Source organism: Corvus moneduloides, chromosome 8, assembly GCF_009650955.1.
Source record: "Corvus moneduloides isolate bCorMon1 chromosome 8, bCorMon1.pri, whole genome shotgun sequence".
NCBI classification, from domain to species: domain Eukaryota; kingdom Metazoa; phylum Chordata; class Aves; order Passeriformes; family Corvidae; genus Corvus; species Corvus moneduloides.
This window is the reverse complement of record NC_045483.1, coordinates 11,533,695-11,553,216: the sequence shown is the minus strand read 5'-3', so window position 1 is coordinate 11,553,216 and position 19,522 is coordinate 11,533,695. Positions and strand designations below refer to the sequence as shown.

The following is a 19,522-nucleotide window of genomic DNA, read 5'->3' as shown; positions in this document are numbered from 1 at the left end:
GACTCTTCTCCCAGTCTCTCTGGGTGAATATTGTTCCCGTGGCTTGGAGAGTTACACAGAATGTTTTTGCTGAGCTCCTGAGGACAGCTGCCAATACTGAATCACAAAGCAATAGGTGAATCAGTTGCATCCAGCAGAAAAAGCCCAGCTCGCTTGTGTTTCACCTTCAGCAGCAGAAGTGCGGCCTTGTTGAATGTGATGCAGTGATCTCTTGTGAGCTGCAAAAGAGGTCTTGGCTTGAGGCAGGGAGTGAGGAGGGAGGTACCAACAGTAACACACATGCACAGAGCCTGTGTGCACACAGGAACCATGCAGACCTTTCCAGGCAAGGCGTTTTCTCCTGAGGCACTCTCTCCCAGGTGCTGATTGGAGCCTGCATGCCTCGCAGCTCCTGTGGATTTCTGATGGGTTTGCACGTTGTTGCTGGCCCTGTCTACTCATTAGTGCTTAGAGGATTAGCGCTTACTTGGAGGAGGAGAAAAGCTTTCTATACGTTCATTACTAATTGATTTACTAGTGAGAAGGATAATTACTTCTCAGCTACCCTGCAGAACTACAGTGGGAATTACCTGTCAGATTTCTTTGAAGGCCCAAAATGCCTCTTTTCAGCTGTTAAATGGGAATTATGTGTTCAGCCAAATGCCAGTTATATAAACATAATTTACCTGAATTGTGGCATAACCCTGGGCTCAATTATGAGGCAGGGGCATTTAAAAGCTGGCATTTTGTCGTCTTCTTTTAAAAGAAAAGCCTTTTGTTTCTGATTTCTTTTTTTGAATAACTTTGGTGGGAATATTTTAATTTCTTTGCCAACCTGTGCTTTATTTCTTGGAGGTCAGATTTAGTCTGTAGCTGCTCCTTGCTTTTACATGTTGCTGCTGGGCGATATCCACCCTCCTCATGCACAGAGATAACCAAGGCATAGAGCAAAGACTGAGCTGAGGTGTCTTTGGCTGTGGTGCAGAGCTGGGTCCCAGAGCTCCTGCCTGCTCCCAGGTGCTACCCAACCTGCTGATGGCTGCTCTTGGAGCCGAGATGGGGGGTGTCCATTTCCTAGAAATCACAGAAGGTATTGGGAAAATTCACTTTACCCTTGTGCAATTTGACATTTGCGGTTATGATTAAATCAATGTAACAACATGCATGTACTAAAGGAAGTTGCTGGGAATTCTTCTTCCCAGCTGTGACCCCTCCTGTCTCTCAGGTATCATTCACAGTGGTCAGGGCCAGCTTGGTAATCTGAGACCACCCTGGGTGTTGACATAAGGGAACTACCAAGCATTGTGCAGCCCACTGTGAATCTGCAGACTCTGGCTGCATCGTAGTCAAAACGCTCCCTGCCGTGAGCCAGGACTACTTCATCTTCCCGTGCAGCTGTCATACAGCTAATTCCCTTCCCCTAAGAACTACCAAGTTTGGGGTTTCACAGTGCTTTGCAAGTGTATGGAAAGCCTTTGCTGCTGGGAGTTGAAACTGCCAGACTTGGATCTGCTCTCCTGCAGGTGGTTGGGCTGTTTCTCCTTTCACTTGCACAATAGGCACTCGTGTTTGGATCAGGAAAATCTGCACTGAGCTCTCCTTAATGCTATGAAATTCCAGGTGATCATTGCCCCTAGCAGTCAGACAGCTCTGAGGTCCTGGGGACTGGCTTTCTTGAGAGTTCCTGTTTTGAGCTCTGGTGAGAAGCCAAGTGCCTGCAGTGTTGACACTCCCAAACCCATGAAGATGCTCTAACAGGCAGAGTGTGTTCCAGGGCACATCTTCCCTTTCAGTGCATCTGCCCACCCAGTTGTTGGCCTGAGAGAAAGACCACATGTGAGGCATCTGCTTTGTCCAGTTGCCAAATAGGTTGGAACAAGCAGGTGATTCATGGTGAACTTCAGAATGGAGAAATTTTCATATTTGCTTAGCAGCACCCCTTCCTTACGGATGAATGGGATTTAACAGCAAATGTTTGAGTGCTCTGAAAAGCTGAAATTAGCAAAATGCTTAGCTTTGGCTTTTCTGCCCTGTAGCCTGTTGTCTGTCTTTGGGATATGACAAAAGCTGCTTACTCTCTGCTGGGCAGAGATCTCGGTTCCCTGCTGACCTTTAATTTAATGCTATATTTTGGGCGTTAGTTACATTCTACTAGAGGCAGATTTTCACAGCGGTCTGGGAATTGGAATTATTTCTTCCAAAACACTAAGGGAAAAAGTCTCTTCTATTTTAATAGGAACATTTCTCTCAAGATTTAAATTTCCAGTTTCTTTTTATCCCAGTTCTCTTTTTTCTTTATGGTTGCTGAAAAAATTCTGTTAGAAAATTGAATAAATTCCACAAAAAATTAAGGTTGTGAATCTTTGGTTAAATGGCTGCACTTCAAAATGTCACTGCTTGGAGCTGAAGTGCTGTGATTCCCTATTTTCTAGCAGGAGTTGGTCTGCTGGGTGAGATCCCCTATTGTGAGAAAACTTGCTTTCTTCTTGGTTGTCAATAACAGGGTTCATTTCAGAATTGATGCCTCACAGAGGGATGTAAAGCCCTTCCAAAGGGTGCAGAAAGAAGATGAGAATTGAAGTCCCATATATCTGGAGCACTGCTCCTTTCAGGCACGGAGGTGCCACTTTGAATCTCGAGGATTTGTTGAACCATAGATTTTAGGTTTTAAGTTTTCCCGTGAAATATTCTGTGAAGAGTGCTTATTGTTGGTGAAGATGTTGTTTAGTTGAAAACCCAGTTCTCACTATGAAACTTTTATCTCTACCCTTGGGAATACTGTGGAGGTGGAGACGATGGAGTTAAAAAGAATTTAAAAGAAAGAGGGGGGAAAAAGGAAGAGAATAACAACTCTGACAAATCAACCTCAAACCCGCTTTCCTGTATAGAGCATTGCTCAGATAAGGTGTGGATAAACTGGAGGTCCTGATTGCATTGAAGATCTGAGGTGACAGTTCTGATGTCTTAGAAATACCTTTCTTCATGGATTTGCTTTGCAATTCAGTTGGCTGCAGTTTTTTTAGCTTTTCCCCTGAGCTATTACAATCATTGTTGCAGGTGATGACTTGAAGAATTAAAAGGTCTGTAGCCTTTTATGCTGACTGTCTGAACAGAGACATCATCCAGCTGCAGTGAACGAAATGAGGACTCTCCCCATTTTTCCCTTAAACCAGAACGGAAGCATTTTAGGTTTTATTTAAAGGTAGACCTTCCAGCTAAAGGATTTGAATAGTTGCAAACAAGAGTAAAGCAGAAATAAAGTTATGGTGCTCAGTTAAAGAGCTTTGAGAAAATGGTTTTTCAGACTAGTTTCTTAGTTGTCACAGGCTCAAAATGGAGGGGCAGTACCAATCACTGAAGCTGTAAAAGCCTAAGGCATGCTGTGCCTCTCATACCTCATCATGCCTCTGAACTTGGCCCATCAGAAGGAGAAATGTTTAGAGAGTAAGAATTTCTGAAAGATAAATCTAATTAGATTTGTTTGTTTCTGTGCAGTTTCTTGGGAGTGAAGTGCAGCAACTGTTTACAAGCTGGCAGAGAGCAATGTTGTGTTGCTGTTCAGGTTAATGAAGGAAGAAATTAATTGTCTGTAATAGTGTAATTGCAGAGGAATGCATCTACCTGACTGGTGACTAGCTAGAATATTGGGAGTGATACCTCCCTTTACAGAAACGGGAGATCCCAAAATGAGCACAAGTGACTTTGACCTCCTCTTTATTTCTTCTTGCTCATTTGGAGAGTAACTGAGAGCAAAACCTGTCCCAGCCTTCTGTATCTCCAAAGGGAATTCCTCAGCTGTGCTTGGAGCCTGAGGGCAGAACCATGGCTCAAACTTATTTTGGTTTTTCCTTCGTTTCTTAGTTCCATGCTCCCAAAGGGAATTCTAAAGTATTTTGTTTTCTCCTTAATCATCAAATGTGTGATAGGTTGATGAGGCAAAGATTCCAGCGTGTACCTGATGCTTGCTAGCCCAACCTGAACTGAGCTGCCATGCTTAGCCACAGCTCCCATTAATCATCTGCTGCTTTTTCCTAAGACTGCATCCCAAGCTATTGGCGAGGAACTGAGCTCTGGAGTATCCTAAAGGCATTTGGGCTTTAGGAACATGGAAGGTTTCCTTGGACCCTTTTTCCTCATTGTGCTGACACTGTGATCAAGGGTCTGTGCTGCAAACTGGCACTTCTGATGTGATCTTGAGAACGTATTTATAACTCAGAGGCAGTGGGGCTGAGTTAGAGCCACAGGGCAGGAGTGATGGAACAAGTTGTTTCTACTGTCTTTTATCCTTAATCTTTCCCTCCAGCCTAATGGAATACAGTCAGTAAATAGCCCTTGGTTTTGCAGCTGCCATTAACAGGGACTAAATTACCTGAGCTGCAAATGCAGCTGTAAAAGTCTCTGTGTGTCCCCCTTCTCTGGACCCATTGAGCTGTGTATGATGTTCCTGTGTTTCTCAGAACTCCAAAATCTGTGCTACCCAGTCCAGAGTTGATGTGGGCAAAAAGGAAAGCTGTGAAACACAGTGCCTGGCTTAGCTGAGCTCAGATTTGTCTGCTCTGGTTATACCAGAGGATTGTGCAAATGTGACTGCATTTGGGGTAACATCTCAGTGTATCCATCTCATAAATACACTTCAGGGACAGTCAGGCTCAGTCTCCAGAACTGAAAATTTAAATAGAGGAATAAAATGTGAATGAAGAAGTAATATTTTTCTTCACTTACTGGTGTTGCAAAGATGATTTCCTCAAGGTCACCCACAACATCTGTGAAAGAGTGAGAGGATGTGTGACATGACATGTTTTATCTACAACGTGCAGTCTGGTGAGCTGTTGTACGTGGGATTCTCTTTGCTTGTCCAATTAATTCAGCTTGAATTTGGCACCTGAGAAAAGAGATCATGTTTGTAAATGTTTGCAGAACTGTGACCTGAAACTGTGTGAAAGAAATCCTGAATTAGGGACGTTATGTAATACTTCAAGAAGAGGACTTCAGGAATTTCTTGTTTTGAAGGGTTTTATGTTTTCTATTTTGAATTCAGCAAAGTCACATTTTCAGAATAGGTTTTTCTGACCTTTCCTATGTAAGATATATCGTTTCATGATGCTGGATGACTGGGTTTATTAGTGTTTTGAACACGGTTCAAGATCAATGAATGGAAAATGCTGAGCTATAAAGGCATAAATACTTCTAAATCTTTTTTTTTTTAATCTTTTTCAGTATTTCCAGGTTGGTGTTTTTGTTGTTGCTGTTTTTTTTATTGTCGTGCTCCAGGGAAGGCTGTCCCTCAGAATTCATAAATATGAAAACTGGGGATTCCTGGTGTTTTTTCAGTTAGTTCTCTGAAGAAGCAGATACATTTAAAAACAAACAGGAAAAAAACCCCAAAACCCCAAACCCACTGAACCAACCCACTACTCATCAGCTGTTTTCTAAAAATAAATGCAATTGAGATAATTAACAAAATACTTCCATATGGCATTATTTAATGGGGCAGAAGGGAAGAAGGTTAGAAGAGAGGTATAAAAAGAAGCAGCCATTTACAATAAAAACCATCCTTTCAGTGTTTGTGAAGGAAAAAAAGTTCATATATTACAAAACTTGAGTTAGGGTTGTCTTTGTGTACCTTTATGCATCTGTATTTTGCATCTTTGTACCTCCATATGCCAAATATGGCAAAGAATTTTTGGAGCAGAAGGACAGTTACCAGGTAAGAGTGATAAGCTTGGCAGGATATTGGTGCATGTCTATTGACAGGGCTGCTTTGTCTGGCTTCCTAAAATTCAGTCCTTCTCTCCTGTTGCACTCTCTGCCTGCTTCACCTTGTACTGCTGCAGTCAGGGCCCTACGGAGACTTAGGGATGTTACAAGGTTGTAATGACAAGAAATGGGATAAAACTGGAGAGGTCTCATCCACAGGTCTCATCCACATTCAGATGTAGACTTCCCAGAGCTGGCTGTCAGAAAAACAGAGGTAGTTTGCTCCAATTTAGCCAGTGAGTGTTAAAGGACAGATCATGAGTTAGGATACTGACTAAAATGAAGCTGCAATTTTGTCACATACCATAACCATCGCTTTCATGAAGTGGGCAGAGTGGAGCTGTATGAGCTTTCAGAGTGCCTTGTCTTGGTTAAAGGGAAGAGAGGGTCTGTCAGGAGGCATCACCTTGTACAGGGCTGCTGATATTAACCACATGGCCTGTCAGCAGGGTGAACACAGCTGCAGGTCCCGATATAGGGCAGTTTTATGAGACATTTTTCCTGTCTCCATCCTCTTTACCACTCTCTGAAACATGGCCATCTCATTTACTGCTGCAGCACCAATAATACATTAATTTATGAAGTATGAAAAATGAGGTAGTTTTGAATTAACGAGGAGGGGCATGGTGCTTCACAGACAGCAGGGTTATCAATCAGTAATAGTGAGTCACTTCATCCTGTTATTAAAAAGGAGGGGAAAATAATAGAATGGATGGAGAGCAGCCCTTGGAAAAGGGGCAGGTGGGTCCTTTTGAAGACCATATAATGATCTGACCTTGATCTTTAGTGATAGGAGGTGGTTCACCAACACTTACTTATTTCTCTTTGAGGAAAATCCTCCCCCCATCCCCTGCCAACCCCAAACCCAAAAATAAGTGGCAAAATATCCTTTTTTTTCATTCTTTTACGAAGTGAGGAATAGAGAAGCTCAGCATTACTGAGTGAATTCTCATTTTAATAGCCTAGATTAGCAGGGTCTGCAGGGCACGTGCTGGCCACAGTCTCAGTTTCTGCCGCATACGCACATCAGCCTCTTAGTGTCACTCTAATGTCACCTCTGGTGTGATCAATTCTGTGTAAAATATTTTATCCCAAGCAGCACTGGGAAACCTTGAAACACTTCTGTGACTGTGTTAGAATCAGTTTTCTTCAGCATGGGGCTTGGCTGAGCTAGATCTTTGAGAGGTATTTCAATATGTCATAGAGTGTTTGAGGCTTCTTTTTACGCTAGTGGGAGTTCATTGCCCTTCACCCTCTTGGTTCTAAGATGGCTTTTTTCATTGTATACAGACAGATGTTGCTGGACTCCAAAAGTAATGACAGGGGATTTCTAAGTGGTGCACAGATGCAGTTAAGGAAAACTCAAGCTGTAGTTTTCTTAGAAATCTAGGGAATCTACACATAGACCAGTCCTGTCTCTGAGGAGAGATTGGTTCTGCCTTTTACAGTGGGCCCTATGATATTTTAATTCTCTGTTGCTGACAAAAAAAGCTCATCTGACATCTTTTGTCTCCCTTGGAACCTTCCTGTGATCCTTAAAAATTCCTGCAAGAAAGCAACTAAACTCCTGAAGCAGCTGTGCTCAGAGATGTGAGAGGCAATGGAATGGGCACAAGGAATGCAGTGCCTAGGACCTGGAAGTGGGTGAAAGGATGGAGTAAGCTTGGCAATTTTCTGGCTTTTGCCAATTGATTCCTAAACCAAAGTGTCAGGGTTGTGTTGGAGATAAAACCCTTATCCCCTCTTCCAATTCTGTTTCCTTGTACACTGGTTCTTAGGACACCGCAGTGACCGGAGCTCATGTGTGTGTATGAGGGGATACGGAAAGGAAAGCACACGATTTTCCCCAGGCTGTGAAGTGTCAGTGACCCTGTTGGAATAGGATGTAGCAGCTGTGGTTCAGTCACTGGGGCAGTCACTCACCTGCTCAGTGTGTAATTGCAGACACGACTACCACCATAAACCTGCAAGGACTGTTTCATTGGGAGCTAATTATTGAATGTAAGGGAAAATGTCAAAGCCAGTGGGCTGCTAGTTGTGAATCCTGTTCCTAGGTCCAGAACCTTCCCATCTCTGGCACCCAAGTTAGCATGCAGAGCTTGCAGCCTCAGTGGATAGCTTAAAGCTGACTGCTACCATGCCGAGCACTGCACTGCTGTCATGTTTGGTGACTTTAACCTTTAATTTTTGGGGGCCTCAGCCTTGCATCCAGAAAATGGATAGACCTTCTCCTGTCATCTTAACTTCCTCCAGTGGGGGGATGTTAGGAAGAGAAGTACATTAGGAACAGTAAGGGACATGAGTAATAGATGCCAGGTAAGTAAATTGAGATGGATCATAAGCATCTGGACATGAACTATCTGGAAGTGATAAAGCTGGCTATTGTCTATGTTCACTCTGCAGTCTGACTAAAAAAGCAGAAAAATAAAGTAGGTAAGCAAACGAGAATCAATGATGCATTTAAAATTGTATTCAGATTTAATGGCCTCGAGGGAGATACATAATACGATTTTTATTTTTCTATAGAGTCATGAAACACTCTAGTGTCCTCAAATGAAATAGACTGCTGAATACAGGCTGCAAAAGTTTACCCCCATGAGTAACTATCCATGCACATCTTTTTGTTTTCTGTAATGGGGCAACTACTGTGAGTAAACTTATACCCACATGTAAAGTGTTCTCCCAAGTGAGACCTATAATCAGAGGAGTGTTTTTATATAAATGGTGTTCTCAGTTCCAGCAGCTGTGCTGCACACAGCCTCTCCTCACTGATAACATTATTTTCTGTAACTATTTCTGCTTACATGGTAAGTTACCGTAATGGTGAAAATTACTTTGTAGTTCTATGGAGACTAGCACAACCATGCATTTACTCAAATAACATATAATTATAACAGTGAATGCTGCTTTTCTCTTTCTGTGAACACAGTTTGGGATCAGAGCTGTTCCTTGTCACTAGAACAAAGCTGGTGACCGCGAAACAGATGTGTCAGATGTTTTAACAACTGGGGCTTTCCTGTGTAGAGTCGAGAAGAGTAAAAAGGCATCATGCAGAGCTAAGCTATGCAGAAATACCAGACTCTAGAGCAATATAATAATATCAGTCAGAGGCTTTGCATTTGTGTGGAAGCACTGGTTGGTGCCTAAGGTCACCAGCTGAGGTTCCTGCTACTACGGGTCCAGGCCCATTCGTAGAAGTGCTGGTCAAACTGGATGTACAAAACCAGTGGTGGTGCTTGTAACCCATTTGGCAGTTTGTGGAGGAGAACTCAGCATGAACATGCTGTGACACAGAAAAGCCTTTGGCAAATTAGCTGCACAGCACTGAAGTGGCCTCAGGAAGGTGGGAATACTGTGGCAGAGGCCTTTGCTCCGATGATCTGTGGGGAGCTGGAGAATGTGCAGCTGTAACAAGAATATAATGGGCTGGAGTAACCTTGGATAAAAGCTGCCTTGCTGTGACAATGAAAAGGTTTTACAACCAAGCATGTGGCTGTTGCCAGTCAGTCATTCTTTGCCAGGTCAAACACATGCTTTTTGGATGGCTTCCATCCCCACTGGCACCTGGAATTTAACAAGCAAATGCTTGCTGTGCCTTGTAATTAAAAGTGAAAAGTACATGTGTCCAGTGCCAAAAAGAGGAGAGAAAGAGGGGAGACATGTTGTTCTGACCTGCTCAGCAGCAAAACAAAGATGAGATGTTCTGCTTTGTTGGGTCTGTTATGATGGCTTATTCCACTCCTCTGCATGCAAATTGGATCCAGCCTGGGATTTGGCATAGTGGGCAGGTTCAGATGGCAGCCTTAGAGTATCTGTGTTCTTTTCCCAGCCCTGATTTTTGTCTAAGTCTTACAGCCATGATATATTTTCATTTCCCGCCTGCCAGTGAGGATGGCAGAGTGGTTTTCCTTGAAGAGCTCTTGCTTTATGCAATTTAACCTTAATTTGCTCCTGATCCTCGAGGCCTCTTGCATGGTGCATCTGTGCTCTTGCACAGGTGCTGGAGGTGGTGATTAAAATGGAGTGCCCTCTCCATAGGGAAGGGAGTGTGTGAGCTTGGAATTCTGTGAAGTGTTTTGTTTTGGTGTGGCAATTTATGGCAGGTATGGCTGAAGTGCCAAAAGCCTCTTGCAATTTTGTACAAATATGAACAATTAGTTGTAATTTTAGTCTGGGTATAATTGGATATGAGAGACAATAGAAGACAGCAAAAGATTAACCAGTCTGTAAACAAGTGTGGTGGGCTGATGTGCATCTCCTCAGAGAAAGCAAGGTAGTGCTGGTCCTCATTTGATGCACTCCACTGATGCCCACTTTTGTTTCAAAAACCCTGCTGTTTTATGTTAAAGAAAAGTTTTCATTTTACTGTTTATTACTTTCTTTCTAGTAATGGTTCCCTTCTTTCATGTACCCTCTACAAAAGGCAAAACATTCTACAGAGACAATGAACCTGCATGTCACCTGAGCAGCATCGTGTCCTCTGATCATTCTCTCTCAGTGCTGCAAAGATGGGGAACCCACACATGGGTTCCCCATGATGTTGCTGTCTTCTCAAGCCAGTTTGGTGGATTAGAGAGCTGTCAGTCTCTGGCACAACTGGAGGAGTCTATGGAGGAGGTCTTTCAGAGGGATTGAATGCTTACATAAATAACTGCTGACATCTGAAAAGTTCACTGGCAAGCAATTTGATTCTGCAGACTGGAGGTTGTTTTGTAATTACAAAGAATTCCTGATGGGAAGGAAGTTCTGGAGGGAGGTTAGTGTGAAGTGTCTAAAATGTCTTGAGAGAGCTATTTGGTTCTTTGGTCACGGTACATATAATGCAGACCCAATGCTAAAGTCTCAGGAAACTCTTATTTCATTGCTTGGTTTCTGTGGGTGCCTGAGTCATTTTTCATTATCCAATAATAAATACAGTAGTGAAAGTCACCTTTAACACTTAAAGATTGCTTGGGTTTTATGGGATTGTATTGAAGTGAGTGCCAAGGTATAAAAGCCTTATGGTTGAGGTACTTTTATAACACATGCTTCATAAACCCTTATAAAGTGAGTGCAGTGCACTTCATCCTTTAAGATTACAGCACTATGGTTCTGAGAGTTGGTGATCTGGCGCTATATTCATTAATTAAATCTGCCATTAATGTTAAATTTCGGGCAATAAGAAGTGAAGTTACAAGAAGTTGAAACAGGTTAGGTCCAGACAATTTATCTCTCATGAAAGCTCAGTGCCCCTTTACTGCTTGAATGATGGCCACAGGTTATCCTTAACATTAAGGAAGTTTTTGAGCCATGTGAAGGAAGAAGGAGTCCCAGATCTGGGCTACTCTGTAGCACAAGGGTTTGCAATGAGCATTTTCCTTTTGGGACATAAAGTAAGTAATTATATGAAAACTGTTGCCCTCTTCATGAATGTCTTGTTTGGCTTCCCAGAGAGGACATGTCTCTCTTGTCATAGCTGCTGATCCCTAAATAATGGAGTGAATTTCTTCTCTTGTAAGTAAATACACAGGATTTCTCTCTAGAGCAGATTTTTATCACTGATGCGTCCCATTTTTTCCTGTCTGACTGATATGCTTGGTGACCAGGAAACAGAGGTTGCTTTCACTGCCCCCTGGTTATTGCAGAGGTCAGTATATCTCCAGGGCAGTGAGCAGGTATTTAGCCATTCTCAAACATCTGTGGCACTAGTGCAAATCATTCAAAGACACCTTTAGCTTAGCTGATTTATATGGGTGTTACTTTTGCTGGTAAGTAGGTAGTTACTTGTGGTACCAGCATTTCTTTTGTCTCAGAGGAAATTGGGCTGGTTTAATGAAACTGAAGTTTTTTTGTTGAAATGGCATGTAGGGATGAAAGAAGGAGAAAAAAAAGGATGAGATTTTCTCTGCAATAAGTTGCACCTCTCCTCCATGGGAATGGCAGAGAAGGGCTTTAGATACACTGTGTAGCTGTGTTCTGAGAGATTTGGGTTGTGTTCAGACCTCTGGGGGCATCCTTTAGCTTTCAGGGCAAGTAATTGCAGTAATGATGTTGGAGAGAGAAAGAATGGGAGGGGAATGAATAGCCAAGTCTTTGCCAGTGAGAAATTTCAGATGGTCAGACATGTAATCTAAAACGCTTCAATGTACTCTTTCCCATAAGAGTTCCAAACTGTTCATATTTAATTTGTGATGGACTGATGTTTTGAAGGAAGAAAATGATTTTTGTATCTTTAAGCCTTTAAATGTCACTGGATTTTGATTTCTCAGTTTCAAAAGGAGGAAAGGACATCAAAAATCCAAAGCAAAAATCCTCCATTTGCATTGACATTTCAGCACAAATTGTTGAAACTCTTTGGCTTTTTAAAATCAAAGCTACTATGAAACTTTGTGGGAAGGAGACATGGGACCATACAACTCATTAAATGTTTTAAATCAAATTGGAAAAGAAAGAAAAATACAGTAATTTTTCTTTTTTAAAATCTGTTTTGTTTTCTCATTGATGATGTAGATGTGGCTAGGCTTTGGGAAGGATCTAAAGTGTTTCTGAGTTGAGGGGCTAGTGGGAGGCCACAAAAACCCCCCAAAAAGTCTTTTCACTTTTAAGCTGAGCACATTCAATATGGAAATCCCTATGAACCTGTAAACATGAAACCTCAACTTTCTGTCTTTGCAGCAGTGTTTTTGGCAAAACTGCCTTTTCAGCTGTAGAAGAGGATAATGCAGTGCTACAGAGTAAATTCTAGTACTTTGCTAAGGAACTGGGTTTGTTTTGTAGCTATGGTGGCTTGCATGGTTTGTAGGTGTTTTGTTGTTTTTGTTTATTATTTTAAAACTGTTTTGTTTATTTTTTTTAGAATAGCCTTTTACATAGGTAAATGTGACTGGGACCTCTGGGAAGGACTGCTTATGAAAAGTGCATTAAAGTGAAGAGAAGAATCAGGAGGCAGTACACAATGGTTTAATGCTGTCTGTTTCTCAGAACAAAAGACATTTATTTGAACTTCTTTATTCATTTGACGACTCTCTGGTGCTCTTTTGCTAATGTAGCTCAGTGGTACTATTGCTACAGATTATTGCACCTATAAACTGGTCTGTGCTGATTTAGGGAGATGTGCTTTGGTAATTTACAGTGAAAATTTATGTTCGTTGAGAAAAATAAAAGGATTCCTTGAAAGCTAATATTAATAAAAATGCCATTTAAATGCCATTTATGTGGCATGTTGTTTTGGTTGGTGTTTTTTTTTTTTTTTGTCCAGGGGTGGTTTATTAACTAATTCAGCTATGTACAAAACAGATCTCTGTTGTGATCTCTGTGCTCAGGCTACCTGTATCTCCATGCCAGTAGAGGATGTTGTAGCATTGTGCCTGTGAGCAGTGTGCTGGCTCATTGCTGTACAGTTCAGTATTCCACATCACAGCTGTCTTTGTGCCTGGCTACCCTGGCGCAGAGGAAGAGGAGTATGTCACCATCTTAACTCATCCACCTGCACATAACCCATGTGAAAGCAATACCAAGGAAGGTGTTTATATTAACCCAGTGACATACTTGGAATTTTGAGCTGGCTAGCAGGAGCTCAGGTTCTTAGTTACAAATCCTACCCTAGTTTTTATTACATTAACCCCATCTGAGGGCATGACTTTTTTGTGGATTTGTGCCGTAATATGGTGTCACTTTCCCTCCTCCCTGCTTCTGCATTTGAGCTCCTTTAGGGGTTCTACACACTCTCCCAACAAATCTGAGTGACTCTTAACTACTGCTGTTGTTTGTGTACCAGATACGTTATGGCAGGCATAGGTATGACTTCTGCCTGCAGCTTGTGCTGTTTATTCCCTGGGATAAATCCCCTTGAAGCGTTCAGAGCTGGATATGTTCCCTGCTCACGTACTGAAGATCTCAGTCCATATATTGTAGTTAATGTTCTTGCAAGGGGGCCTCTCCATATCATCTTCTTTCTGTGTGCTTCCCCACTGCTGTCTGGTGTTCTGCCCACCTGGAGTTCATTCAGAACAGCTCTGTGTGTGTCACCACTGTCCCCAAAGCTCCTGCTTTAAAGGAGATGCACCATGTCCCAGACAGCTCTCTTCCTCAGTATCCATTCCTAAGGAACTATCTGAAGTTCAGTCTGATTTTCAGCCTGTTTCTTTTTGGTCTGGTGCTTGCCATTCATTGTTAACTGGATTTTGAAAGTCAGTAAAAGGTACGAAGCATAAACTAACTCACCTCAAGCATGTTTTCAAGGACTTAACCCTTTGCAGTAGCCAGTCCTGCCTCCCCTTCCCCTCTCCACTTAAACTAGAGGAAAAAGCAACTGAAAAGAATGTTTTATACATGCCTGTATATATATAAATAATCTAGAATTTAGAAAGACAAAATGTAATTTCCTTTTAAACAAAGGCTGCCATTTAATTTAATATTATAGAAAATGATTAGAACTTAAACCCCTATAAATTACATTTGACAACTCTCTGGTGCTCTTTTGCTATTCCTTATGGCAATTATAAATGGCAACACAGGGTGCTGGCAGAAATGCTCATTCTGACTGGAGTTTGTTTATGTCTCTTAACGAAAAGTGATTAATCTATATCACTGCTGGGGTAGATCCTTCGTCCTGGTCCTATAATAAGAAGTGATGGTTTCAGGCCTTTGACAAATGTCCTGCTATTTCCCCTGCTAGAAGTTCCCTCCCCCTATAGCTTCCATGAGAAAAATAGAAACAATAAAAAAAGAAAAGCCCAGAGTTGCTCACTTTTCTTTTTCTGCGTGCCATGTAACAAACGTGTGTGCCCGTCCGAGCTGTGTGGCTGGTGGTGGGCTTTTGTTTTTCACTCTGAGCCTCCTGGTTTTTCTATCCTTCTCTGTGTAGGATCAGCCTTTCCTGGGAGGATGGATGACATCAGAGGTGTTGGATGTGTTCATTTCTCCATTTGAAGGATGGAGAATGGATATGGGAACTGGGTGAAGGCACGGGGCACAATTTATGTGCTGTCACCTCTAGATATGACTATTGTTAGGTTCTTCCATTTTTCCTAGCTTGGTGGATTTATTATCTGATCTTGCAACCACTGTTATGCATCCAGAAGAACAAATTGGCCAGATTTGTGAACCATCTGGTGGAAATACTGCCTTTCTGGTCTCATATGACCATTTCTTTAGCTATCCACAGAAGTGCTGCAGATTGTGTGTGAAAGGGGAGAGGAGATGTTTTGCGTGTGTGCTACTTCAGGTCTGTGCCACTGTTAGCTGTGTTGTGCTCCTTGTTTGAGGACAGAATTCCAACAGTGACCTTTTAATATACAGCATTATTAACTTTGTAATCTTCTATGACATCAGGTAGAAAATACTTTATTCCTGAAGTAACCTTTATTTTAAATATAAGATCTCTCTGGATTGTCTTGTTAAATCGGTGGGCTTACATCCTTCTTCCATTCCATATAAGCAAGTGATTTTTACTGAACTCTGTTATAGTTCTTTGGCACAGGCAATATGCTTTAGGTGAACAGGGGTATAAAATGTCTTTGCAGTCTAAGTCAAGAGTGACAGAAAAAAATATCTTTCAAACAGTTGTGAAATTGTTATTGTTTGGAGCATAATGAAATTGATATTTTGATCTGATTAGAAAGAAGAAATACACCAAAGCTTCTTTCTAGGTGGAGATCTTGGAGACCTCTTCTCAGACTAGTTCCCAGGGAGTCAGTTGCATATGGGAATGTTTCTCGTTCCCCAGACTGTGCACCAGAGCACAATTCAAGTGCACTTCTTCATTACTTGAGGTGCAGCTTCTTGTGGGAGTGGCTGGAGATTGATTTTGGGGCTGGTGAGTGGTGTATGTGAGGGATGTTGAAGGTGCTTTGACATCCAGCTGGATTCATACAGATGGCTTCATCCTGGGAAAACGTTCACTCTAGTTCAGCTTTTCATTTCTTAGTGGAAAGGATCAGAAGCCATTGATGTTATACTCCCTTTCCCTTGGTGACTTCATGGAGTTAATGAGGTGCTTAAGATTAAACAAGCATTGAAATTTTTTGCTTGATCAAGGTCTAACATACCAAGGGTTTTACCATTCCTTGTAACTGCTTTTTGCTGTCAAAATTGATGTATTTCCCCGTTGTAGTCTTGAAGTTGGAGCTCTGTGAAGCTGGGTAAGAGAAGTCAATGTGGACAAAAAACAAAACTGCAGTGGATCTCAGCTAATTGATCATTCTGCAGTGAGCTAAAAAAGGCCATTCCTAGATCTGTTTTTGTGCTGAAAGACAGTTTCTATATTTAATTCAGCTGCTGTATCAACAACCTGCTGTGTTTAGAACAGCTCTAATTTATTTCCCACTGTTTGCCTTTATTTTATGGTACTGGTATTTGCTTTAATGTGAAGTCGTTTTCTCCAGATGTTAATAAGATGGTGGTAATGTTTCCACAACATTTTTCTTGGTAATGTCTATGTAGAGTTTGCCATCTGATAGTGCGGAATCAACCCATTTTAAAGTATCGGTAGTAATTTTCTAATTAAAATTAGAGGCTCAGAAGTGTTTTCCTCCCTGTACAAATTGAGGTCATATACTTTCCTGTGCTTGAGGAAAATTATGTTTTCACTGACTGAATGATGGTCTCTTACTGTACACATTGGGAGTGTGATATACGAGATCGTGTCAGTGTTTGCACATGTGCATGTGCACTGTACCCAGATGCCAGCAGGTGATGCAGGAAGGCATTCTGTGCTTCCAGAGAGGTGATGCTCTCCTTCATTGCACTGCAAGCTGCCAGATAATGAGCCTTAAATCTCAGGGATGCTCTGTTGTTTATTTTTGGAGAGAGGATTCCACATTGGGTGAGAGGTAGACAGAAAAGGTGGAGAGAAAAGGGTCCAGGAAAGCCTGGTGTGGCTGCCTGATGTTCCTATATCCAGCCAAAATCAACTTTGATACATAGAATTTTTCATCCTTACTGGACTTTCTGAATTTTTCCAGATAAAATGAAAAATGGCAATCACCAAATAAATCAGCAAATGAATTGCCAAATAAAATGGAATAGAAAGGCTAAAAACCCACGCTAATTCTGTGGGCTGTTACACTCTTGAGTGATGGTCTGAGTACATCTAATAGGAGTCAGTGCTGCATGACCTCACTCTTAAATGATGTTCAGTTTCACTTTTCCATTAACACTCTTTTCCCTCCATTTTTCTGTTTAGATCATGCTTCTTAGTGATCCAGAGATTGAGAGCAGCATCCTCATCAGCTCTGATGAAGGGGCTACCTACCAGAAGTACCGTCTGAACTTCTATATCCAGAGCTTGCTCTTCCACCCCAAGCAGGAGGAGTGGATCTTGGCCTACAGTCTGGATCAAAAGGTGAGCAATTGATGTAATGTTTCAATGATTATGAGCCAAGAGTTGAAGGGGATATTGTCTAGAACTGCTCACTTTCAGGGATGATGAAGAATTTATCGTGTGCTTTGCTGTTCTCACTTTGCAGGTTTAAATGTGCTCAAAAGCCATGCAGCGACTCCAAAGCCAGTTTGCTAAAAGGAGCTGAGTGTTACAGTGAGCATGATGGGTGTGCAAACCTCAGTGGTGGAAATATGATAAAAGATGAAAAGAATTAGAAATTTGACATGACATATGGAGCTGTTCTAAAAATCTATTGATTCGTAGGCGCAGATTTCTAGCTGTCTCTGGGGATGGAGTGCTCAGGCTGAGTCGGTCTGTAACAGCTGGCTGGTGAGCATTGAGGGGTGCTCATTCTGCTTGCAGACTGGAAATCAGGGAGCAGCAACAGATGACAAACTCCTCTGTGCCACTTGTAAGCCACTTTGCAGTGCCTTCTGTGAGTGAGACATCTCCAGTCTGTTACTTTGTCCGTAGCAAGTTTGCTGTTGCATTGCTCTCATCTGTCTTGAGGGGTGCTGAGTAGAGCAGGTGCAATGTGGTAGTAAAGTGCCATGGCTAAGGAGACGTGTGCTTCAGTTCTGGAGCAGAAGTCTCCACTACAGCCCAAAGTTGAGACACAGGATGATCAAGTTACAAATTCTACGAAGTTTAACACTTGCCAAGCTTTTATCTTTCCTCTCTTATGTTTCTCTCATCCCTAGACTCTGGAAAGCAAAACCATGCTGAATAACCACTAAGTTTTCCTCATTGTGGTGGGTTGACCCTGGCTAGGTGCCAGGTGTCCGCCAGGGCCACTCTGTCACTCCCCTCCTCAGCTGGACAGGGGGCAGAAAATGTAGTGCAAGGCCTGTGGGTCGAGATACGGGCAGGGAGAGATCACTCAGCCATTACCATCATGGGAAAAACACACTCAGCTGGGGAAATTAATTGAATTTATTGCTTATCAATTACTTATCTACTTTATCCTATGCTACTCTATCAAATCAGAGTAGAGTAATGAGAAATAAAAACTAAATCTTAAAACATCTTTCTACCACCCCTCCCTTTTTCCCAGGCTCAACTTTACTCACAATTTTCTCTCTGTCCTGCATCCCAGCAGCAAGGGGGGCCAGGTCGTGGGGGCTGATCTCAGTTCATCACACGTTGTCTCTGCCTCCTCTTCCTCCTCAGGGGATGACTCCTCACACTCTTTCCCTGCTCCAGTGTGGTGCCTCTCCCACAGGAGACAGTTGTCCACAATTTTTTCCAATGTGAGTCCTTTCCACAGGATGCAGTTCTTCATGAATTACTCCAGTGGGGATGTTTTCCATGGGAGGCAGACTTCAGGAACAGACTGTTCCAATGTGGGTCCCCTGTGGGCTTACCTGTCCTGCCAGTCCCGACCCTTCTATAGGTCAAGGGGTTGGCTTGCCTCACCATGGTCTTCACTGTGGGTTGCAGGGGAATCTCTGCTCCAGTGCCTGGAGCACCTCCACTTCTTCACTGACTTTGGTGTCTGCAGCACTGTTTCTCTCACATGTTCTCACTTCTCTCTGGCTGAAGTTGGCAGTTAGTTTTTTTTCCCTCACTTCTTGAAGATGTTATCCCAGAAGTGCTGCCACTGTCACTGATGGGTTTGACCTGGGCCAGCAGTGGGTCCATCTCAGAGCTGGCTGGTGTTTGCTCTCTTGGACAGCTTCTTGCAGCTTTTCATAGAAGCCACCCCTTTAGCCCCCTCCCTGCTATGAAAACATTTCCACACAAACCAAACATGTGTGTTAACCTTTCAGGTGTGGGGGTGTGTTCTGGGTGGGATTTTCAATTCCTGCAGTTATTGTTGAAGATTTCTGAACTAGTTAGTCTCACATCCCAGCTATAGGAACAATACAGCTAAAATGCTGTGCCTCTCTATTTGAGAATTTCATTTGAAAGGCTGGTGCAAGTTTTTACCAAACTAGTTACTGAGAATATAATTAAATAATTTCCTGTTGCTCTGCTTCCCACTTGTTAACAGAATGCTGTGGCAGGCACCAGCTGTTTTGCTGCTGTGCTACTGATGATTCTTGAGTGACATTTGCAAGAACAAAGCTATTGTAAATACACTCCTTTCATAGTATCAAGTCCTTACTGTATGAAGGAGTTAGTCAAATGTCAAATAGTTTTTTGCAGTCAGAGGTTCAGTGTAACAGGGATTTTGAAGTAGGCTGGAAAGACCAATCTATTTATTTGATGTCACAAAATGGCTTGATGCCACTTCTAAACTGGAGGTAATGATTTTGCATGATCCTGGTGTTTATACAGACAGGCTTGGAAGAAACAGGCATCTGATGAGGTGGTCATGTATGTGAGAAGCCAGATGAGACATCCTGAGTGTGCATTTGCAAAGAGATCCATCTGCAGCGAGTGCAGAGCATCTGCTCTTGGGTTGAAGCACTGTACTTCTAC

The 19,522-nt window shown here is 42.3% G+C and overlaps 1 protein-coding gene across 1 annotated transcript in view; it reads left to right on the top strand.

Moving 5' to 3' along the window:
- The window catches only part of SORCS3 (sortilin related VPS10 domain containing receptor 3), a 280,734-nt gene that overhangs the window by 132,462 nt on the left and 128,750 nt on the right, over positions 1–19,522 (top strand). Inside the window, 1 exon segment of the mRNA XM_032116124.1 lies at positions 16,901–17,059. Coding sequence (XP_031972015.1) covers positions 16,901–17,059 — 159 coding nt within the window.